Raw genomic sequence first — 24576 nt, 5'->3', positions numbered from 1 at the left:
TATTGTCTGCTCATTTGCTGATGTTCATGTAGATTTACTGGAAAGGGAATGCTATTAGGTATTATCCCAGATTAATGAGATGTGTCAGGCTTTGCCTCATTATATCTAAAGGTAGTGTAGATCACCATGTTGTAAGGTCCATCCCAGGATTGACAACTCAAAATTGCCATAGCAAGTTAAATGCTTAACTTTCCCCCTTGGGGTGATTTGAAGATAATAAATATAATGGGGGTAAGTAAATTAAGAGATATTAGGATGAGTAAATTAGAAGATATGGGGTGAGTAAATCCATGAAGCTGTCTTGGCAGGTCCCTCTATGTGCCTATGGAGCAGGGATGACTCAGCAATCTGTGAGGTTCAGATGACTCAGTGAGGTTTCTTTCCTTATTACTGCTGTGTCAGTATGTTAACACTTTTCCACTGGCATGGTGCCAGTGCTGTGCTGTACCACCGCAAAATCACAGGGTGCTTGGCCAGAAAAATTGGTGCCATTCTGGCTCCATAGTCTTGCTCTACTCTGGAGCTAACAAACCTATGATGCAAGTGGCTGAAGGGCGGAGTCCAAGTGTCACCTCGTAAAGTTGTTTACCCGCCTTCCCACCATTTATAGCTAAAAGCACGAGAACTGCAGCAAATGCAGCAGTAACGAATTATCAGTGGTCTGTAGAAGAAACAAATGAATTACTTGTGAAACCAATTCCATTTTTCTGTTCTTTTTGTCTGTTTGTCTTTGCAAAGATTTCTCTTGCCCTTCTGAACTAACAAGACGACGCCGTGATGTCACTGTAACACAGCTCAGAAGAACACTGGGTCAGTACAGCTGATAACTGTGGAAATGCTCTTACATGGGGATTATCCATGCTTTGATACCAGCTACAGTATTGCATAGTGTTCCTCTTGCTCCAAAATGCCTGATTAATGTTGATAATATATTGACCAGTGATACACATATACAGTGTCCCACCAAAATGTAAGAGTGTAAGAAACCCTGGCATAACATATCACTGATCAGTATTTAGTTGCCACATAAAAATGGCCATGACCAGTTTTATGGACTAAACCTCACCTCATCTCTCTCATCTTGTACGTGAACATTTACTTGGTGATGACTACGCACACAGTGCATTCTTATAATGAGACACTGAAGCAATGTTGTATGGATGGGATGGTGGAGAACCTTCTGGGCTACACCTGTGAGCAGAGGGCGGAGTATGTGGAGGATGGAGTGGAATGCCATGCAGCCTTCCTGCACTGCTGCCAGAATCTGGCTAAACTCAAAGCAGAGGTGGTGCAAGAGGAGCTGCACCTTGCCAGGAGTAAGAAAGACCCACTGCAACATTTACATCAGTAAAACTTTCACTGTCATTAGTTAAAGGGCCGCTATCATAGAAAACTGAATTTACCTTGCTTATTTAAAATAAAGACTTTTAAAGTAGCATGTAAATATTTTAAAGTAAGTTTAAAAATATAATTAAAGATTTAAAGAATTGTAAAAATAACGTATAAAATATAATATAATATAAAAAAATATAAGAAGTTTCAAAACCTGTTTAAAGGAACCAGTCCATACCAACCATATATGGAATCTAAACTGCAGAAACAGCCAATCTGAAATCACAGCTTATTTTGATGTCATGAGAGCAAAATAATTTACATACTTCTGCCTAGTCAGCCTACAGCAATTTAGCTCCACCTAAAAACTTGCATTGCAGTTTTTGGATGTGTTACAGCTCTGTGCTTTTTGAAAGAGGCACAATACAGGGCAGCCAATGAAAACAGAACTCATTTATCTTATATCTGTCTTAAAGTCACAGTAACAGAAACAGTGTGTTGAATTCTAAGGGATAAAGGGAGATGGGAAAATTGTGTGAAAATTAATTATGAATATTTTTGGAACACAAAGCCAAGCAAACACTGTAATTGGACATCAAGGAAAAATATTAAATAAATGATATTAAATAAATAAGAAAAATGCAGGATATTTGGGCTTTTAAAAGGAGAGCACTTGCATTTCCACTTGCAGGTTTCAATTTGATCTTTTCAGAGGTATTAATATATTAATGCATATACAATATAAATACAAAATACAATATAATACATGGTACATAAAAATGAAAATCTAAAAATATATAGCTAGTTTATTAAAAAAAAAAAATCTTTTTTAAGGTGAGGAATTTGATCTTGATCCCGATGAATACGAGCATGAATCATCACGTTCATTCTTCCCTGAGAGCTGGATGTTGGATGTTGTACAGATTCCTATCTGCAGAAACAATCAGAAATGGTCAGTAGAACCTTATACCACTAGGAATGAATCAGGAAAGAGGCTGATGACAAGAACGTCTTGTTATTCAGTAAATTTCAGGCATATGTTTGGAAGACTGGATGGGTGGAGGTGTCATGTGCACAAGGTCTTTGCTCATCCTAGCATCTACTTATGCCCCAACATACCTACACAGTACATAGTGTGCCTGCTTGACAAATTTCAGAGGGACATAAAGTACACACAGCTATAACTCTAACTTTTACTCTCAAATGATTCACGTGTTGCTAGGATGAAACTGATCTCACAGACATCTAACTAACAAACTACTAGCATTAATGCTATCACAAATCTTGCAGCAAGTAACCAATACCTTTCTAGAAAATTAAATCTGATATTTTACTATTATAGGAAACTGACTGGGTTGTCTTCTTTCAGTTTATGGGTTGGTAGGCACTCCAGATATTTAAATATATGTGCACAAGCACTGGAAAAGTGAAATTTCCATTATATTCCCCTGTTAAAAATCCAGAATAGGGTGAAGCTTTCTTTCTGTCTTTTCTGTTATTTTGTTTGGTGCTGTCTGCAGATCTTTTCCCAATAGTTGTGCTACTTCAGTTCTTTTGTATTACTGCTTGAGGAATACTGATTGTGCCCAGTGTAATAAAATTCCCAGTTTTCTGTATGTCTGCAGTCCACTTCTCCAACTCATCCAGCTTTGTTAATGTCTCCACTCTTCCCCTTTACAAACAAGTACTCACGTCCAGCAGAGATGTAAAGGGGTGCATTCATTAAATCAGTAGCCTTATAAACCCTGCTTAGTGATTCTCACTCACGCAGTATTCCGATATTTGAGTATGGGACACAATGAGATCCAACAGCTGTAAAATGGATTTAAAATAAGATTATTGTCTTCTTCCAGTGTCACGTCTGAAATCATCTCTCGTCATGTTCCAGAGTCCATCACCACATGGGTGATCACTTCCATCAGCATGTCAGATGATTATGGTGAGGGGTGTGCATTGTTTTCTTTGGTTTTAATTGTATATTGTTATGTTTTATGGTGCATTGAACAGATTATTACATATAAATGTGAATAAAGAATATAAATTCACTGTATTGCCTAAATAGCAAAGCTAAACATTCAAGCACCATATATCCATAATCTAAAGAAATATTTTGAAGATGTAATTACTTGGTATACATTATACTTGTTTTGTTTAAAAACAAGACAGTAAAAACTCTTTAAAAAGATCCCAGGTTCTGCAACAAATTTATCAAGAATAAATACATGTACATTTTCATTACATTTATTTTTTAATTTTAAAAAATATTATCAGTGTCATAGCCTTATAAATTACAATAGGAAATGAAAATGTGGAAATTTTGGATTTTTACAAAGGTTGTTTTTTGTATTTCCCTAGGTATATGTGTGGCAGACCCATATGAAATTAGCGTTACAAAGAAGTTCTTCATTGATCTAAAGTTACCTTACTCTGCTGTAGTCAATGAACAAATAGAAATCAAGGCAGTTCTCCACAACTTAAGTGAAAATCAACTTAAAAAGGTTTCTGTCCTCAAAAAGTTACTTCATAAATGTTACATATTTCTCAGATTATTCCCCTGTGCTGTCAAACATAGTGCCCCACCACAAACCAGAGACCGAGTTGCCTAACCTTGTGACCCAGTGCTAGATACCAAAGCCCTGATCTATTTCACCCAACACAGGTTTATGTGGAGCTAAAGGAAACTGCAACCATATGCAGCATGGCCAGCCATAAGCAGAAGTATCGGGAGAGTGTGAAAATGGATCGCAAATCGTCCCGTGCTGTTTCCTTTGTGATCATCCCCTTAGTTGTGGGGGAATTCGACATCGAAGTGAAGGCCCTCACATCAACAGGACTAAGCGATGGTATCCTGAAAAAATTAAAAGTGGTGGTGAGATATTTAATTACATTTTTACTTATATTTAGTTACACTTTTATCTCACTAATTAACCAACTTTCTTAAATCAATTAATTCAGATAGCCAAAGTATGTATTTTTGATAGAAAATTGAACAGATGATTAAAGTCTTACAAATGTCCATATATTTTGCTCCTGTCAAATGGCTGATCTCCAATACACATCTCTCCTTAGATACGGGTGCTATCTTTGTCTTGTTCACTTGACTTCCTTGATGTAATTTCTCAAAATTGTGCAATATTACATTTAAAAGTAAGATTCCTGTAGTGGTTCAAAAAGGCAAGTCATCTTAAAAAAAAACGTCAATTTGTAATGTAAACAGACATTTTTTAAATACAGGAGCTAAACGTTGTGCCATTAAAAATAATAAACATTTTTTTAAATGATTGTTAAAAGAACATCTTTACATATGCAAGTTGACTTAAAAGTATGTGTGTTATATATATATATATATATATATATATATATATATATATATATATATATATATATATAAAGTATGTGTGTAATATATATATATATATATATATATATATATAAAAGTATGTGTGTAATATATATATATATATATATATATATATATATATATATATATATATATATATATATATATATATATATTTGAATCTCTCTGTATAGGGAGGTGGATGGCGGAGAGAGGGATCTTAGAATGACTGTGTGGAAATGGTATTTACTTTTTATTTACCTGTTTGTTTGTGTCTGGAACAGACCCAGGGAGTGCTGACATTTACTGGAGAGATATCTGTAATTCTACATCCTGCAAAATTTGGTAAGTGACAACAGGAGCTGAGGCCAGTGCAGATTCCTTAACAGTGCCTCTCGTGGTGTAAATCTTCTGCCCTACAGTTTGGTTTGGTTTGCTCACACTATAGCACCAGGTTGCAGGGAATCAACATGTGTTGTTCTCAAATGTGTCTTTATCAGGAGGAGTGCAGAGATCAGAAATTAAGAGGCCCTTACTGAAGAATCGAATGCCAGGCACAGACGCTCACACATACATAGCTGTTACAGGTAAACCACCGACATGCTCAAAAGCCCACCTGAACCCAAGGCACTTTGGACATGTGTTACTCCTCTGGTCAGAAAATACCAGGGATGAAGAATAAAGTAGGAATATACCAGAGGTGGGCAGTAACGCATTGCATCTACTTTTGTTACATTTACTTAAGTACCTTTTTTTTAACAAATTGTACTTTTAAAAGCTGTTTTAAAAGAGGGTACTTTATACGCTAATTCGAGTACGTTTGCAAGATCAAAAATACAAAAGTACTTTTACTGTTATATTTCGGTGACATTTTAAAATAATTTTTACAGTTTCACCACAACCTGTCAAGTGTGTAAGGGTTGGTGAAATCCCTAAAGATGATCACTGAATGTCGCCGTTTACTTCAGTAAGTTAGACAACTGAACGACATGACGAACAGCGAATAGGAACATTTTCCTGCGTGGGACTCAAATTACAGTTATGAAAAGTAACTCGCAATATATTATTTTCTTTACGGATCACATATCTGTGTGTGAAATTGGTGCTCTCTCCCAATTATTAATATGAAGGTGTGATCCGATATCAATGATATTCTGAGGAAAAAATGGCTAGCCAGATATGAAGATAAACTATAAGCAACAGAAAAATAAAGCATCTGAACTGAACTCATAGCAATAATGCATGCCCTAGTTTGAGGCATGTTTTCGAGATTATAACGGTTGCATGGTTCTAAAAATTAAGGTTTGTTATTGATTTTATATATTTAAATTTATTTTAACCACATGCGGACGGAGCTCTTAGCTATGCAACGTAGCATATCTAGCTAGCTAGCCAGCTGGTCTGGCTAATCAGTCACCTAATTGCCGTGCAAATATAATGACAAATATGTCTAATCAATTAACTACCTTGGACAAGCGCTCAGAATATTCCCACAGACTGTACTAATCACAAAGTGATCACCAAGTCCAATGCGATGCTAGTGGCTTGTGTTACATGCACAATATTTAGCCAATATGAAAAAACTCATGTAGCTTAAACAACACCCAAACTAAGTAGGACAGACCCACAGCAAAGAAAAACAGCTGTTTAGCACGCTGAATCCAACTATGTTTTCGGTTAATTTTAGCCATTATATTTACATCTACATGTATGAGTTAACAGACGTGATCTACCAAAGTGCTTTTAACTGTGTACTTCGAACCGATTATACTCATATATCGTTATGTATAGTAGGAAAAACGGGACCAGGAAAGTGGAGCCCCTCTGAGTTGGCAAACTAATGCTGTACTCTGAAGAGAGATGTTCCTCAGGCCAAATATTGGAGAAATTCTTAAACATTTACAAGATTGTACATATTTTTCATGTAATAACAGCATTATTTATGAATAAGTAATATATATGTAACGGCCCGAGTGCCACAAGGCGAGGGGCAGGACGCACAGACTCCTTTGACGTGGACAGACATTTATTAACATATAACGAAAACAACAGTGGCACTCACGCATGACATAAACGGTGAACATCTACATACATATCAAAGACCGACAGAACTGCTCTCCACGACGTGGGTTTATATACACAAAGACAAAACACTAACCCGGTGCAGGTGGGCAGGCGTGGTTACAAATAAACAAAGATCCTCCCACTGCACGTGGCGGGCCAAACCACGTGATTCGCGGGAGGCGAGCGTTTCGTGACAATATAGTTATTTTACATTTCATTTAAAAATCATGCTTGAGAGAAACATCTATAAAGAACTACGAGCAACACGTGTGTTTATATGAGTTTCGATGAAGGAATTTGCTACTTGAGTAGTCTTTTTAACAGATGCTTTCTTAATTTTACATCAATAATGATTTAAATGACTACTTTTACTTCTAATTGAGTAAATATTATTTTAAAGTAACACTACTTTTACTTGAGTACAGTTTTCGGCTACTCTACCCACCTCTGGAGTATACCTATAAAATGCTGCATATTGTTTGTTTGTTAGTCAAAGATGATAAGGTCTCGCAACCATTCCAAAGCCTGGGAATGTGTAGCATATATGTTTTCTAAAAACGTGATTACTCAGACTGGTTAAAAATGGTATGCAAGGAATCTATTGGAACATTGTCATAGTTTCACCATCACTAACATCACAGTTCCCTTGGCTTCCATCTTTGTTTGTCTGTGCTCCCTGTCTCCACCCTCAGCCTCTATCATTCCCTGTACTTTATTATCCTCAGGTCCACATTTACAGCATTCAGCTAATACCTTTATCCAAAACAAACTTACAATTATATAAGTGGGAACTTTGTAGTGGTGGGGCTTGAACTGGCAACCTTCACAGTACTAGACTAGTACCTTAACCAACATGCTAATACTGGCTGTATGCTCTATGTAGCTACTGCTCATTGCTCTATGTATCTATGTGTTTGCTTGTTTGTGTTGTCAGCTCTTTGTCCTGTTCGAGATATGTTTTCGTGTGTCTGGTTGTGTTCGGTTCCTTCCTGTTTTGCTTTCAGTTTTCCTTGATTTGTTCCATGTTAGTGTTTTGTTTGATCTTTTGTGTTTCTGTCATTCGGTAAACTTGGCTTGTGTTTGTATCATGCTCCATGACTTGCTTTCCAAATGTGACAAATATAAATAAATGACAATTTTTTTTTTTTAAATGTAAACTAGAAATAGGTGAACCTTTGACACAGATAGAGTGGGTGGAATACATTTGAACCTAGTGGGGAGAGTTTCCATGGTAACCTAATGTGCGTGTACATGTGCATATGCAGGAAAACCATTGGCGAAGCTAATAAATGATGCCATCAGTGGTGCGGGTCTAGATAAACTCATTACAGAGCCAAAAGGCTGTGGAGAACAAAACTTGATGGCTATGGTCCTGCCACTCATTGCAACCCACTATCTTGACAAAACCAAGAAGTGGAATGAAGTGGGGGACCTGCGACCTAAAGCCCTCGGTTACATTTATACAGGTTGGTGAATTCCAATATTATTATTTTTATGACACAAATCGTGATTGACACTGTGATCTTTTTTTTTTAAGTCAATATTATGTCATAAAATGCTACTGTTAGAATAATCCATGATTACTAAATAGCATTTTTAATATGCATGTCTTTTTTGGGACTGTTTCTATCCATCTCAGGCTATAACAATGAGCTTATATATCGCAAACCAGACAGTTCTTTTGCAATTTTCTCTAATCGTCCAGGCAGCACTTGGTGAGTTATTTTCCATTTGCTCAGATTCTTTTATCTATTTCTCTGTCAGAGTATTCAAGGACTCTGAGTACTCTTAGTTTTACATTCATTCTTTGTTTCCTGGTTGCTTTTTCTGTATTTGCCTTATATTGAAGGCAAATCCAAAAACATAGTCCATCAAACATTCCAGGATTACAAAGCCATTTAAGTCAGTAACGAGACAGGGTAAACACAGGGTTTAAATACACAAGACAGTGAGAACAAGCAAGAAATACCTCAAACCAATAAGGTGTGAAAAAATGAAACAAGGGACTAAACCAGGAAGAGAACCAAAACAAAGGAACACATGGCAGGTTGCTAAGGGAACTACAATGGCAGAGAAGGGGCGCCATGACAGAAGCCAGCAGTTGTTTAATCATTTTTCTGAAGCCCCGTGCCAAAGGTCTTTTGTCTTTTTATCACTTCCCAGGGTGCCAGTGTTGTGGATTTTGTTTTTGTGGATTTTGTTCTTGTGGTTTGGCAATGATCTTCTAGTCCTGTTCTCCATTAGTCACTTTTCCTTCAAGTTCTTTTTATTCATGTTGTATCAGATGTTTGGGCCCGTATTCATGTGTGTATAGTTTGAGCTCTGGATTGCCCTACTTTCGGTTTGTTTGCCTGTTTTCTATCCCCAACTGGGTATCTCAGAGGAGATAGAGAAACTAATGTGTTGGACTTTAGCTTTATTGTTTTAAGTTTCATCTGATTCAGTAATGATCCTGGCGTTTGACATCGAAAATGTCAAGTTCCTCTAAGCTCTAAGGTTTCTTTGTGACGATGCCCAAGTGTCGCAGGGCGGGGAGCAGGATGCACAGGCAAAACACTAACCCGGTGCAGCTGTGTGCAGGCGTGTTTACCAATAAACAAACAAGACCCTCCCACTGCACGTGGTGGGCCAAACCACGTGACTCGCGAGATGCAAGTGTTCCATGACAGAACGCGCCTCCAAGGGGCGCTGCTCCTGACGCATCCTTCCTGGCAATGCGAACCTCAGGCTGCCGTGTACACGTATACACAAACACACATGACATGTACAACACAGCCTGGTACCCACCCCACCCTAGGCAGGCTAGGAGCCACCCACAAGGGAGACCTCTCCGTAGAAGGGAGAAAGGCGGAGTTCGTGCCTCTCTCAGGGCAGTCCAGTACACTCCAAATAACACGACGATGAGCCTGTAGACACACAAACGGCGCAAATACACACAAACAGAAGTGCCTCTACACAAACACATACGGCTCTGTGCTACAAGGCCTCCTATCAGCGCAGGCGCTGTATACGTGTCCCTGACCTCAATGGACATGCAGGGGTGCACATCCGCCCCGGTTCCAACCGTGATCCTGCCCCAAACTGCTTCCGAGCGTCCCAGAAGCAGATTGCTTCCGAGGCCTTGAGCGGACCCCTCCAGTCTTGCTGGTGAGTCCTTACAAGGGAAGGAACTCGGGCTCTGCCAGTTAGAGAGCTCGATGGCTGCACCAAACCGCCCTCTTCACGGTCCTCGTGGAGCACATCAGTACTCCTGGCCCGATAGCCACAGGCCCCCCCAAGAAATTCCCAGGGGTGTTCCCCTCCACCTCCGGAATGGATGCAAACATCGGTTGCGGTCCTTTCCCCAATATCCAGGGATCCAGGTAGCAGTGCAGGAGGTGTCTACGCACGTCCCGCCAGGAAGTCCATCTTGTGGCGTGGGAACTGGCGTCCTGTGGTGGTCGGTCATTCTGTGACTATGCCCGAGTGCCACAGGGCGAGGAGCAGGACGCACAGACAAAACACTAACCCGGTGCAGGTGTGTGCAGGCGTGGTTATCAATAAACAAGCAAGACCCTCCCACTGCACGTGGCGGGTCAAACCACGTGACTCACAAGAGGCGAGCGTTACATGACATTCTTAAAACCTCAATTTTAACTACACATTATTACCCCAGTTCTCAGGTTCTTCCACTGACTTCCATTCAGCTTCAGGATTGACCTAAAATGTTCCTACTTGTTTAAAGAATACTACATGGCTTAGGACCTTGCATGTCAGACATGCTAAAAGAATGTCATGTCAGTAGGCCTCTAGACCAAAAAGCAATGGTCAACTACTTCACCAATTTGGTAAGCCAACTTTTAGCTACCCACAGCTGGAACCCACTTTTTCAAAAGGTCATGAAGGTCATTCACAAATTTTTAAAACCATTTTTAAATCCAGTCTGTTTTCCAGTGCTTTTTATTAGTTATTCATTGTAATCATTACATTTCTTCTTTTAATTACTGTGGACCTTTTTTATAACTAATTTATTTTAGTCTTTGTGTAAAGTACTTTAAATTGTCTTTGTATATTTGCTATGCAAATAACTGTTGCTGCATTGTCTAGGTTTATACTTCTTTCACATTTTTTATGACACTCTTTGTTTTGAGATATGATTTTTTTTTTTTCACTGCAGGCTATACCATGTATGTTTTCATTCTGCTAACTGTCGTGCTTTCCCTGTAGGCTAACTGCATATGTTGTCAGAATGTTCAGCATGGCAAGCGAGCTGGTTCACATAGAGAAAAACTTTATCTGTGACGCCATCAAGTGGCTGATTCTGAAAACACAGATGCCTAACGGTGTCTTCAAAGAGGTGGAGAGTGTCTCCTCAAGTGCTATGGGGGTAAGCAACTACAGCACGCTGCGATGTTTTCAGGGTTTTGTTTGATTTTTGATTTTTGATTTTTTAATACCAAAGAAACCTATGAGCATATCTTCATTACACAAGTCCTTCCAGGGGATGCACTGAAACAGATCTTTCAGAGGTTTTGCGGTGAAACTAGTGCCTATTATACACATCAGTGCATTATAAATAATGCTGCAATATTTGACTCTTTTTTGTTTGTTTGTTTGTTTTTTCTTATAAAGGGTAAAGCTACACAACTGACAATGACAGCTTTCGTTCTCATCGCAATACAGGAGGGAAACATAATTTGTAGTCAATCAGTAACTGTAAGTGGCCAGAAAACAAAAGTATAGATGCATACACACATACATACACACACACACACACACACACACACACACACACACACACACACACACACACACACACACACACACACACATACACACACACACACTAACCATCAGGAATGATGTTCTTTGTGTGTGATCTCATACTTGTCCCATGTGCTCCTCTAAAGTTATCTTGACCTTCTTCAGAGTCTTCACAGCAGCATTGGCAAGGCAGTTAAATACATCGAAGACAATATTGGTTCTACATCTGATCCTTACGCTGCTGCCATAGCTTCATACGCTCTGGCTAATGCTGGCAAACTGAAGTATGATGTATTGTTCAAGTTTGCCTCACAAGGTAGGCCAGATGTCTAACAATTCAAAATGCATGGCATGTTTTTAAAGTGGGAGCAAACAGGAGACTCATGCAGTGTATAAAGGTGTGTTTTAACAATGCAGTCAGACTGGAGCAAGGTGATAAACTGAAAACAAAATTCTTCATATCAAATTATTTAGCAAAGTAGCTAGCAAAACTAGCTTTTGTCTGGGCTTGCATAGATACAAAAATGAACTTCAACTATGTTCTTACAATGAAATTCAGACAATTCAACTGAGTGCTCAGACAACTGAGTGCTATTACCTTGTGTTTTGGACAGTTCAGTCAGACAAATAAGACAATTTATCTTGGATTTCAGACTGTCAGTGTTTCTGTGATTCAAACATTTGCAACACAGTGCTTACTGATAGTGACCTTGAGTTCCGTCTTTAGTCAGTCAGGTTTGTCAGGTTTTCATGTAGTACATTGATAAATCAATTCTTTGCATAGTGGTGATAGTATAACCATGATAATCACCACAATTTGTATTTGTGTGTGTGTGTGTGTGTGTGTGTGTGTGTGTGTGTGTGTGTGTGTGTGTGTGTGTGTGTGTGTGTGTGTGTGTGTGTGTGTGTACATAGATGGTAGTCATTGGCCAGTTAGCGAAAGTCACCTTTTCACACTGGAGGCTACTGGCTATGCCCTCATGTCCCTTGTCAAGGTTTCTGAATTTACCAAAGCATCACGCATTGTGAACTGGCTAAAGGTCAACCAGAGATTTCAAGGTGGCTACCAGTCCACACAGGTGAGATCTGTATGTGGCTACCAGTCCACACAGGTGAGATCTGTATGTGGCTACCAGTCCACACAGGTGAGATTTGTATGTGATTGTCAGTCCACATGGGTGAGATGCTTCATCTGCTGGGGTAGATCAGAGAACAAGCCCAATACTATTAAATAACTGTAGCCAACAATTGAGAGGATTTGTTCCTCTTGAATAGAGTAAAAAGATCTGTACATGAATATGTATACCTGTCCAATGGCCTGGTATTTAGTCGCATACCAATCTAATAAATCTGTTTGATCCGACGCTCTCCTCTTCCCCAGGCTACTGCTGTGGTCTTTGAAGCTTTAGCAAAGTACATAACAGAGAAACCACCCGTTTATGAAGGAGATATGAATGTAATTGTCAAATCCACTGCAAGATCAACCATTTTTAAAGGACTCTTCTCCAAAACAACTGGAGGTCTACAGCGCACAGACAAGGTAAGGAGAGATGGAGGGATTCTCATCATTTAAAGTTTGAAGACGCTTTTGTCACATTGAACTACACTTTAATTTCGGTTATGGTAAACAATTAAGATACTTGACAAGGGCAAACTGTAGGCATGTTTTTGTGCCTTTGTCACTTGTTAATGACCACATCAAAAAAACTTTTACTTAGCTCAAAAGTATTGTATGGTCTTGGGTTTTTTCATTTGGAAAAAACAAGATAGTGATGTTTCATCAAATACAACATTTCAGGACTAACCTTACTTAATTTCAGCTGCTAATATCTCCAACCTCCTTCATTATATGAACTATGTTCCCTATAATCCTCCTGTTCATTCCTAGTCCCATGTGTATTAATTCTACTTGTTGTCTATTCTGTCATGGATGTGTATATTACCTGTGTATATTAACTCCCTTGTTTGTCATTTTTCAAAGTGTTGTTCAGTCTTATCTAGCATTTCTAAGTCATTATGGTCTTTTCTGCTGTGTTTGTGGTTTGGACTGTTCATTCACCTCAATTTTGGATTATGCTTTCTGTTTCTTATTAAAACCTTTTTTTTTGCAGAACCTGCTCTCAATTCTGCTTCTGCCTGTGAAATCTGAGAATTTTGGACATGCTATGTATATGTTATGAAGGGTTAAACACAGAATTAGCCACATTCACATAAAGTGTTACCACATTTTGTTAAGTTTAATGCATTGCATGAATTGCATTGAACAGTTCCTGGCAGGAGGTGACTTAACAGTGACAGCTTCTGGACATGGAGAAGGAAGCATAAAAGTGAGCAAACCGCTGAAGCTTATACTTTATGGAACAATAAGAAATAAAGCAGGCAGACATATCTAATGGGCATTTTGTCATCAGCTCACTGGTGCTTTAATTTATTCAAGGTAATCACCATATATTACACCAGACCTGAGAAAAATGCCACCCAGTGCAACAACTTTGAGCTGGACGTTAAAATTACCAGAGACGCAGCAAGTATGTATAAATATACTAAGGCCTTTGGTTTGGTGTTGTTTTTCTTTTGTGTTTTGCATCAAAGTAACTTAGTTCAGAATTTAATGGCATACTTTAGAAAAGCAACTCTGAAGCTATTTTCTTCATGATTGCTTAATTCTATGCTGTCACTCTATTTTGCAGCTTCTTATGACCAGGCACTCAAGAGTTATACACTCACCATTAAGACAAAGTAAGCTCAGTACATAATTTGCTTTACATACAAAGGAATACAATGGGGTTTTTTTGGGGTTTTTTTTTTTTTTTTTACAATGGTACTAATAATGATTGTCTGTCTTAATCTCAGTTTTTTGATGAGGAGACATAACGCGAAGTAAATTACATTAGTCAAATGACCAAAACTTACACGTCAGTTAACTTTTTTTACATCTAGAAGGAAAAAATGACCACCTATGTGGTTAGCAACAATAATAGCCTGTTTTAAGATGATAAAACATGGATATAAATTAATTTTTCAAAATTCCTTAAAATATTTAAATGGTAATTTTTAAGAAAATATTGTGAACTGTCACCCTGTTCAGATTAACACCTGTGTCACCTCAGATTCAAAATACAGAGTCAACATTATTGAAATTACAAGACCTGGTGCCCTCCATCTACTTCACTTAGCCTGTAAAGGTTACATTGGGCGATCTGTAAAGTTCTCACTGGGAGATCTGTTCTTAGGTTCCTGAACAAAGGACGAAATGCTGCAATGACCATTCTTGATGTTGGCATGTTGACAGGGTTTGTACCGGACACATCTGATCTAAAAAAGGTATGAGGTCAATTCAGAGAAAATAATAAATCTTACACCTGTGGCACTTCCCTGTGAGCCCTGATTCTGTGTTCCTTCCTGCAGTGTTGGGAGGCATTTGTTTCAATTCTGCACAAGTCCAAAAATTTAATTTCTTAAAGTACTCCATAACAAAGAAAATAACCTAATTAGTAGAATCATTGCTAATCCAGTCAGAAACACATCACATGAACAGGAAGTGGAGACATTTAATATAAAATGACATAAAACAGTCAGAAGTTAATAATAAACTCTCTCTCTAGTTTTTTTTTTTTTACATCCTGAGATCTATCATCAAAAATAAAATTAAGATTGTTAGAAGAATTGTTTGTCATTGAGATTAAGTTCAGTGTTTGCAGAAGCATTTTGCATTTTTTTTTCAGCTGATGGGAAAGGACAAGTACATTGAGGGGTTTGATTTGGACAAGCAACTTTCAGAGCGAGGATCCCTCATCATCTACCTGAAAAAGGTAACAGAACACTCTCAACTCATTATCAAGTTATATTAACAAGATGAGATGTTCTATAAATCCAGAAAACGTTTATAACAAAAATGTGGCAACATGGTTATGACATAATTTAATGTGAAAAGTCAACATGTCCTTTGTATAGCCTATCACCACTGGCACAACTTTCATGTTAGCTTTACTCTTTCAGTCTATGGTGGTTCTCCATCTTTTTATTTACATTTACATTTACATTTATGGCACTTAGCTGATGTGTTTATCCAAAGCGACTTACAATTATGACTGAGTACAACTTTTCTATTATCCTTGTTGGTTTGACAATATTTGCTTATATGTCTGAGTCTGGCGGTCCCAGAGCATCTTGTTGTTCTCCACCACTCTCTGTGGATCCTCCCATTTGAGTTGGGTTGTGAGAGGAGGTCCTGCTCATATGACTTGAATGTGTTTCTGTGGATGATCCTGCCACTTGTTTGTGTCTTTTGGAGGCTCTTTTGCAGTCTTGGGTCTTGCCTGTAATTGGACAATCTCTGCTTTACTTGACCTTGTGCTGTCATGATTAGTGACTCTGTGCTGTCCTTCAGTCCTGCCTTTTCCAGCCATTGGTAGGACTGTCTTATGTCAGCCATTTCTGCTACCTGTTGGAGGGGTTTATTCTGCTATGGCACCACCTCTGCCACCATTGAAGTATCCACAGGTGTCTCATCTTTGGGTGTACTCTGGGCTTCATGCACTGGGAGGAGTTTTTTGAGGATGAGTTTTTCCAGCTCTTCTCTTAGCCATCTTATTTTGCCTGTTGGGTATCTGATACACAAAATGTATATTCAAACAGGATGTTCAAGATGGATCTCAGTACACATGCACCAGATTTTAGTGCATGTCTACATTATATAACCACCTCCCCAGAATGTGGGCATGCCTACCTGTCTGTCAGGTCTGTAGTCACTTATATAGCTGTAATGATGTCACTACAGCCACCTCCATCTCTCAACTCACTTTGCTGGTCACCTACCACAATCACAATAAAACACTACAACAAGACCCTAAAACATCTGTCGCCTTTCCCATCTTACATTTCACTATAGGAAAATCAGTTCCTTCCAACATAAAGTAAGTCACCTGGCTGCCTTCATTCACTCTGGCTGATGTGATTGAACCTCAAATAATCAGTTAACAGAACAATAATCATTGTTTTAAATTCTGTTAGTTTTCTATTTTGATTTCAATGAAGTTTACTTGTCAGTCATGAGAACTGGGTGACCAATAAAACGGTTTATGCCACAGTCAATCCCAACCACAAAATCTCTTTCTCTCGCTCTCTCTCTCTCTCTCTCTCTCTCAACAGGTTTCAAATACATTTAAAGAGACCATTGCTTTCAAGGTGCACCAGATGTTAAATACTGATCTCCCTCAACCTGTAGGAATCACTATATATGAGTATTATGCCACTGGTGAGAAACAAAACAACCACAAGGATGAACATGCAGCACTGGTGCACTGTATGCATTAACCTCATGTATTGTGGTGCACTGTATGCATTAACTGTAGTGTGCTGTGTTTCCAGAGAATCGCTGCGTGAAGTTTTATGACACAAGCACAGAACGAACAAGTGGTTTGCTGTACACGCTCTGCCCCACTGAAGTGTGCACCTGTGCTGAGGGTATGATGCCACATTGTGTCCCCCATACGGTCCCCCACTGATTAACCCTCCTTTCACTGCTGGATTATCCCTGCCTAAATAAATCTAATTAACCTTCCTCAATAAATACAATTAACCTTCCTCTCACTGCTGGATTATCTCTGCCTAAATAAATCTAATTAACCTTCCTCTCACTGCTGGATTATCTCTGCCTAAATAAATCTAATTAACCTTCCTCTCACTGCTGGATTATCCCTGCCTAAAGAAATCTAATTAACCTTCCTCTTACTGTTGGATTATCCCTGCCTAAAGAAATCTAATTAACCCTCCACTCAATACTGGAATATCCCTGCCTGCAATCTAATTAACCCTTCACTACCTGGTTTATCTCCCATACAGGAATCTAAATTACCCTGCTCTCACTTCTGAATTATCCCCTGGCCTGGACAGACCAGGTCCTTATCTGACTACATTACCCACAAACCTCCTATTAGATGCCACTCCCTAGATTATTGATGTCACCTGTGTCTTGTTTTCCCTAATGTATCTCCCTATTTAGGTGCCGTTTGTAGTCTTTGTCAAGTGTTGTTTTGACTGCCATATGTTTCTGCACTGTTGTTGGTATACTTATAGTCTCTGGTTACTGTCTTTATGCCCGTTGTCTGGATTCACTCTATTGCCTATTCCCCTATTGGGTTTGTTTGCTTATTGCATCTTTGCTGGATTTTGACTTTTGTCTGATTTTTGACTATGCCTTTAGATTACCCCTGTTTAGCATTATACTCTGTCATACCTCATTTGACTCCGCCTCTGCTCATCCTGTCTGACACCCTCTTACAGCAATCTGATTAATCCTCCTCTCACTGGTGGATCACCCCCCCCCCCCCTTACAGAAATCTGATTAATTTACTGCCGGACCATCCGCTTTACATAAATTGGATTTAACATCCTATCATTGCGGGATTATCCTCTCTACAGAAAACTGCCCAAGACTAAAGGCCCCTGATGTCCCAGATGAGGACATCCGCAGTAAAGAAGCCTGTTCTAATAAGGATTATGGTAGGGACTCTGTGTGTCTGGAATGTCTGTGTGCATGCTCATCTATGTGAACTCCTGTAGCTCAACTGACAGCAGGTAAAGCATGGTGCTAGCAACGCCAAGGTTTGACTCCCAAGAAGTGCATATACCGTCATCTTGAAAAACCTGCAAGACACCCTGGATAAGAACCTCTGCCAAAAGCTGTAAACGTAGATAGTGAGAATGTATGTGCAAAGGACAGATGTGCAGTGAGGTTACTGAATGACATTCAATAAACATTTATATAATAAAGAAGAAAATGTACCCTACTAATAGACAATATTATAGTTTACTGCATATATGTTTATCAAACAATTTACCAACATATTTATTATCCAATATGCTACTACTTTTTGTTAAACCATCCAATTGAAGTATAACTTATTATAATTGTGAAACCTGTGGTAACTAATCTTATTATTGTTAAGGTTTCACTACCTTTGTTTGCTTTATTACTGTCCAGATTCCTCTTATTGTTTCTCTTTTTGTGGTTCAGTTTACAAGGCAACTCTGAAGAAGATTAAGAAACCTGGCAACATGGATATCTACACCTTCACCATAGTCAAAGTGCTTAAAGAGGGTGAGTGTGGTGTAGGTTTCCTGACTGGCCTGTACACTGCCTAGAGAGCAAGAGTCAACTAAGCCCCATATGTTTAAGGTTTTAAAAAATGCATTACCAACAATAAGGCAAACCCAGTCACAGGCCAGATCATTTACATTTTTAATAGCATAGTTATTACACTGAATGCAGAGCCAAAAATGTAACTTTGGTCATGTCTGCCAACCCAAATCTTATCAATCCAATCCAATTTTTTTTTGTATTAGACTTTAGTATTTTTATGGCATATGATGTACAAGCTAACCATAACTAAAGAAATCTCTTTTCATATATATATATATATATATATAAAAAAGCCAGATTTGGTGCACCTGCACTATATCGCATCCATCTGTGTAATGCATCTGTGTGTTTGGCTCCGAAGGGACTGATCGGAATGTGCTTGATCAAATGAGGGACTTCTCAGTTCATTACCGCTGCAGCAAAGAACTGGGCCTGGTGGAGGGCAAGAGTTACCTCATCATGGGTCCTGAACCAGAGAGGGCTGAATCGAGGTAACAAACGTCTCCGGGGAAAGGCAGATGCACCTAATGAGAGCGCGAGTACAAATCATAGTTGTGATGAGACATTTTCTCCCAATGAAAAATACTATTTTAAATTCTAGAAGAAACATTGTTTGATTTACCAGCGGTCCTACATGTTCTGGACACTTGGTCTTGGTCTAAGAAACCCTCTATTTCACCACACTATTCCCTTCATTTTTTTTTTAAGTCATCATGGTGCAGAAAAGTTCATTGTAGGATGGCATCCATATTTTTGTTATCAATACCTAATGACTAACACCTGATATTGATCCATTTCATATGGTTCTCTATGCATCATCATTGCTACCAGTAATGCTTTATCTTCTATAGAGAAAAACAAACAAACAACTCATCACTCAATGTGGCTCATGAGGGGGCCACAAGCTATCATCAAAACTTAATGAAGCACTATGAATCCATACAGGCTTGAATGTCAAGAAACTATCCCAGCACCCAACCATGCAGTGTGTCTAGGGTGATCCAGTTAACAGTATCTGTCAAGCTAAACAGAGTTATGACATTTCATTGCATGAATGACTCAGAAGTAAAACAAATCTATTTCTAATGCATGCTTTAATGCTATGTGCCATTCTGTTTGTCAGTTACCGCTACATGTTTTCGGCCCGGACATGGATAGAGTACTGGCCCACCTCCAGTGAGAGCCAGGAGAAAAAGGACAACAATCATGTGAGATACAGTGGCTTGGCACAGCTGGACCACATCTTCCAGGAAGAGGGTTGCATGACCTAAACACCTTCCTTTAAGTGTACCCTGCAGATTCAGTGAATATCATGTGATTTGCTTTCCTAGTAAGGCCATGGAGAAAAATAACAGACATACAGTTTAATAATGCACCTAATGACACAATTTCAGCATACAGAAATCAGTCATGTAACAGTTACCTGTGCTTTTTTAATTATTATTTTAAATTTGTCATACTGTTTAATGTTCGTGTCATAGTAGTTTTAATGTTTAATTTGTTCCTTTTTATTTGTACTGGCAGTTTGATGTATCATGTGTCTCTCAGATTGCAAATGAAATATATAAAAATAAATAACTTGGTAAAAACATTTTATCTGTTTGTGAAAATGCAGCCTGTTCTGCAGATTAAGTTGATTATTGCTCAGAAGGTGGGGATATAACACATACTTACTGAAAACAAAATAAATGTGACTTTGTAAAATAAAACTGAGAGGGTCTATAGTAATGTGTTCTCTGTGTCTTAAAACATTAAAGTTTAACCTTTAACATTTAATATTAAATGTTAAACATTTCAGTTTAACCTTCCTAGAGTAGGGTTTGAACTCTGTAGTGATTTGGAAAAATAACTAATGTAGACAATTTTCAGTCATGACACTTTCTAGAAATACCTGCTTATTTTAAAGGTGTAAGTCTAGGTTATCAGACTGCTTCCGACGCTTCTTGGGTATAACATCTGGAGAATGTAATGTAAATGTCACCACACTAGGTGGCAACACCTGTTTTTTGGTCTTGTGCCTCTGTGACGAGAAAAAAGTGAGACGACACAAAACGCCTGCTGTGGTCAAATTAGCATGTGGAAAGCTTTTAGCCAGTTAATTGGAGCCGTTTTCATTATCTGTGTGCAAGAAAGGGGACTCTTAAGAAATAAAACTTGTTCATGCATTACGTCAAATTAGGCATCAAGACATGAAGGTTAACGATGCCTCCACAATGAAAGAGGTGATCTAGGTAGCTAGCTAAATTAGCTAATTTTTAAAATGCTGTAACCTAGGTAACCTAGCTATCTTAGCTAATGTTTGTTTCGTCACCTTTCAGTCAAGCCAGCTAAGCTTAGCAGCCAACCAAAATAGCTAACGCTAGGATCGCTAGCTGTAACCTTTTACTTACATCCTTTTACTGGGATTACTAGCTAGTTAGCCGTTTAACTTGGTGTTTCGGGGCGACGGTGGTACATTTTGACAGACATTACTCACCATTGTAACTATATCAGCAGGCAGCGACTGTTTCATATCGAGGGCGTTCAACGAAATCGTTCGTCTTGAGACTTTTACAAGGCCGCCTGCTTCAAGGATATAGCGAACTAGCTAACAAGCCATTTCGTCAACTTCTAATTATGGCGAAAGTACAAGTGTTGAATGTCGCCGTCCTGGACAACCCTAGTCCTTTCGGGAATCCTTTCCAGTTTGAAATCACATTTGAGTGCATGGAGGATCTACCCGAAGGTAAATTAGATCAATCAGGTCGTGGGATACCTTTTGCCTCGCATGTCGGTAATCTTTTTCTAACTGGTTAGCTGGGTGAGGCGATTGACTAATAGATAATTTCATAATTGAGTAACCACAGTAACTTTGCTGTTGGGGAAGTGTTTTAACACAGCGTTAGTATTTTTGTTTTTTAATTTACTTATTTATTTTTAAAACTCAGCTTCGAATAAGTTCATATTGTTAATGTTTTGGCGCCGGCGCGGAGTCCGAAGAACTGCGCAGACACAGCGCTGTTTCTGATTGGTTGAGCTGTGACGGGCAGTGCGGTCGCAGCTCTGTTCCTGATTGGTCTCATCTGAAGTGTGGGTGGCCCCTATGTGTTTACAGAGGAATTGATTGGATTAGTCAGAAGAAGCGTGCCCTGTCGGCCTGTCAAATAATATTCCGGGAGAATAATTTCATTTTCCGTCTGTATGGGCGGAAACATCTTTAGAATCTCACCTTTTAGCTTTTAACTATTTTCTGCGAAAACAGATTTCTTCAGTGAATTATTGTATTTTCTGTTAGCTATATTGTTTAGTACTGTAACTGCGACGTGAAAAATTAATATTTTATTACGACATCGTTAAGAATCTTGTGTGTTCATGTGGCTCATCAGAAGGCAGGGAAAATCTGATCAGATTTCCGAAAGCATGAAACGGACCATTTTTTATGTAACCGTGTTATGCCAATCGAACAGATTTTTTATAATAGCGCGTCCATCAACATTTTGATGAGTAGAAGAATTATAATACTATTGCGTATCCTAGGCCTTTTAAAAAGTCTTTTTTTATTTTTATTTTAAGACAAAACCAAGATACTTCATGGTTGCATACTGTTACTATTCTTATTGATATACCATTTTAAAGCCAGATGGTATTCATTATATTTAAAATTGTAATTAAATGTTGTGTGATTAATATATTTGATATTTTTAAAGAAGTCACTGTAAAAGCGAGTAGCCAACTGATACTTTTTTTGCATTTTTTTCTGCAAAGTGTGTGCCAAGACTTGATAACTTGCTAGTCTGTGGAGACTGTAGCAGATAGAGGTAATGGACATCTGAAGAGGTCTTGCCCTTCTGTTGTTATTATTATTAATAATAAACTTTAAATAAACTAAAAAAAATACTGAAATTATTCATGGGTATATATATTTTTTCCTGTATATATTTTTTTATACTACCACAATAGTATTATTTCTGTTAATTCTGGCATCACAGTGATTGTGCCAGACAGGAATTTTTCTGCCCCATGTAGCATGGATGTTGGTACTTTATCAGCACACATTTGGATTTAGGACTTTAAAATTGACAGTGGTTCCCTTTAATACACATCTTTAACTGATCAGATACAATCCCAGGACTTTGTGCTCTCCACCACAGCACCTTATGGGGAAGGGGCTTCAATACTGAAGCCACTTCATACATGGCAAGCAGGGAAGGAGACACCGAATACTTGCTGCCTGAAGTTTGCAAGCTTCTCTTTTTCTCTTTCCCACGTTTTGTATGGAGGCAGATCTGGAGTGGAAGATCATTTATGTGGGCTCAGCAGAGAGTGAGGAGTATGACCAGACACTGGACTCGGTGCTGGTGGGCCCTGTTCCTGCAGGCAGGCACATGTTTGTGTTTCAGGTGAGCTGGGAAAGTAGCTTCTTTCTTGTGGTTGTTGTTTTAATCCCTTTCCTTGTCTAGCCATGCTGGTCAGTGCACCCCCTGCTGGTTGTGCTGGCTCCACATGCTGTGTGTTTGTGTAAAGTGTTACTTGCATTAACCCATGGTGTGCATCAGAGAAATGGTGAACTGCCCAAGATGTGTTTGAGCAGGGGGGTTAGGTGTGGGGTGGAAAACGTGGAAATGCAACACCTCCATGGAAACCTGTTCAAACCCAGAAGAATGTAGGCTACTGAATTTAGTCCCTGTTTACTCACTGATAACACCAGAGCTGTTCTTACCTTCCTAGTACCGTTCCACGTGACATTTCGAATCTCAATTCAGACAACATTTTGTTTACACAATATAACTTTAAAGTGCTTTACTTAGAGCAGTTATAATAATAATAATAATAATAATAATACTGTTGAGTGCTATACAATTCGAAAACCATAAAAGGAGGAGGGAAAATAAAGAGTTCAAGGAAATTAGTATTACCTGAAAGACAATGGAAACAAACAAATGGTGAAGCACCTTAGCATCTGGGGCCTGAAGCTCAGTGGTTTAATTGGTTGATCAGTCACTCAGACTGTATGTTGACTTGGAGTCTCTAGCTGAACAGTGGCGGGCATCATAACGCCATACCTCATAGAAGCTGGTATAGAAGAAAATGTAAAATTCACATTAACGTAGGAATTGGGCATTAACGACGGCTCGGCTCGACTGTGGAAGAGTTTGGAGGAGGTGATAATGGAGTAGGAGGTGATTGTTTAATGCACAGTATGAAAAAAACTGGAATACCAAGAAGGCATAACAAGTCTGATCTAAGTGTATGCACGAATGGTGATCCTTGTGTATGTAAGAATAGTGATCCTTATGTATTAAGAATGGTAATTCTTATCTGAGCAAGCTGAATGCTTGGAAATCTACATGCACCACTTGGTTTCAAACATGACACATCTCATGTCTTACTGGGCATGTGCTGAACTACAGTAACCTGTAGGCTTATGCTGTCATAGTTAATTATAAAATGTTAATACTATATATATGTAATTTGTATTTTTGAGAGAGTGTTGAGATACATGTTCAGAAAACTTGCTGGATTTCTGAGGTACCTATTGAATCGTGGTTTATAATGCACAGAGCATTAACAAGGTAACTTAAGTACCTTAGAAAAATCCTTACAGATGTGGCACCAACAAAACAAAGAAATTTAAAAACAAAAAGGAATTGGCAACAAATTTATATTAAATGTTAAATTATTTATAAAAGAATTGTTGCATATTATTACTAATCCATTAAAACTTTCAGTATATGTTACTGGGTAATTGTAAAGAGTTACTCTGGTTTATACTCAGCTGAGCTGTGGCAGGTGCTTGAGCATTCCGTGATCCCTGCTCCATGTGTCCTGGCAGGCAGACGCTCCGAACACGGCTCTGATTCCTGAGAGCGATGCAGTGGGTGTAACCGTTGTACTCATCACATGCACCTATCGCAGTCAGGAGTTCATCCGCATCGGATACTATGTCAATAATGAGTACACAGACCCCGATCTG

At 38.7% G+C, this 24576-nt stretch overlaps 2 protein-coding genes across 2 annotated transcripts in view; both read left to right on the top strand.

The window, feature by feature from the left end:
* Positions 1 to 20372, top strand: part of LOC113567925 (complement C3-like) — a 33426-nt gene extending 13054 nt beyond the window's left edge. Inside the window, exons 16-41 of the mRNA XM_026996068.2 lie at positions 739 to 810; positions 1122 to 1316; positions 2167 to 2284; positions 3186 to 3271; positions 3688 to 3830; positions 3992 to 4201; positions 4957 to 5017; positions 5173 to 5259; positions 8002 to 8202; positions 8376 to 8451; positions 10943 to 11102; positions 11348 to 11431; positions 11645 to 11795; positions 12395 to 12558; positions 12861 to 13019; positions 13747 to 13806; positions 13917 to 14007; positions 14170 to 14218; positions 14713 to 14803; positions 15205 to 15291; positions 16631 to 16736; positions 16850 to 16945; positions 17903 to 17983; positions 18498 to 18581; positions 18985 to 19114; positions 19747 to 20372. Of these exons, the coding sequence (XP_026851869.2) occupies positions 739 to 810; positions 1122 to 1316; positions 2167 to 2284; positions 3186 to 3271; positions 3688 to 3830; positions 3992 to 4201; positions 4957 to 5017; positions 5173 to 5259; positions 8002 to 8202; positions 8376 to 8451; positions 10943 to 11102; positions 11348 to 11431; positions 11645 to 11795; positions 12395 to 12558; positions 12861 to 13019; positions 13747 to 13806; positions 13917 to 14007; positions 14170 to 14218; positions 14713 to 14803; positions 15205 to 15291; positions 16631 to 16736; positions 16850 to 16945; positions 17903 to 17983; positions 18498 to 18581; positions 18985 to 19114; positions 19747 to 19894 (2990 nt within the window). The 3' untranslated portion in view covers positions 19895 to 20372. The remainder of the gene's footprint in view (positions 1 to 738; positions 811 to 1121; positions 1317 to 2166; positions 2285 to 3185; positions 3272 to 3687; positions 3831 to 3991; positions 4202 to 4956; positions 5018 to 5172; positions 5260 to 8001; positions 8203 to 8375; positions 8452 to 10942; positions 11103 to 11347; positions 11432 to 11644; positions 11796 to 12394; positions 12559 to 12860; positions 13020 to 13746; positions 13807 to 13916; positions 14008 to 14169; positions 14219 to 14712; positions 14804 to 15204; positions 15292 to 16630; positions 16737 to 16849; positions 16946 to 17902; positions 17984 to 18497; positions 18582 to 18984; positions 19115 to 19746) is intronic.
* Positions 20373 to 20577: 205 nt separating this feature from the next.
* The window catches only part of asf1bb (anti-silencing function 1Bb histone chaperone), a 5308-nt gene continuing 1309 nt past the window's right edge, over positions 20578 to 24576 (top strand). The window contains exons 1-3 of the mRNA XM_026996070.2: positions 20578 to 21348; positions 22887 to 23002; positions 24436 to 24576. The exon at positions 24436 to 24576 is cut by the window's right edge and continues 36 nt beyond it. Of these exons, the coding sequence (XP_026851871.1) occupies positions 21240 to 21348; positions 22887 to 23002; positions 24436 to 24576 (366 nt within the window). The 5' untranslated portion in view covers positions 20578 to 21239. The remainder of the gene's footprint in view (positions 21349 to 22886; positions 23003 to 24435) is intronic.

This window comes from Electrophorus electricus, chromosome 16, assembly GCF_013358815.1.
Source record: "Electrophorus electricus isolate fEleEle1 chromosome 16, fEleEle1.pri, whole genome shotgun sequence".
In the NCBI taxonomy this organism is placed as follows: Eukaryota; Metazoa; Chordata; class Actinopteri; order Gymnotiformes; family Gymnotidae; genus Electrophorus; species Electrophorus electricus.
The sequence above is the reverse complement of the archived record's forward strand: the minus strand, read 5'-3'. Positions and strand labels throughout refer to the sequence as shown.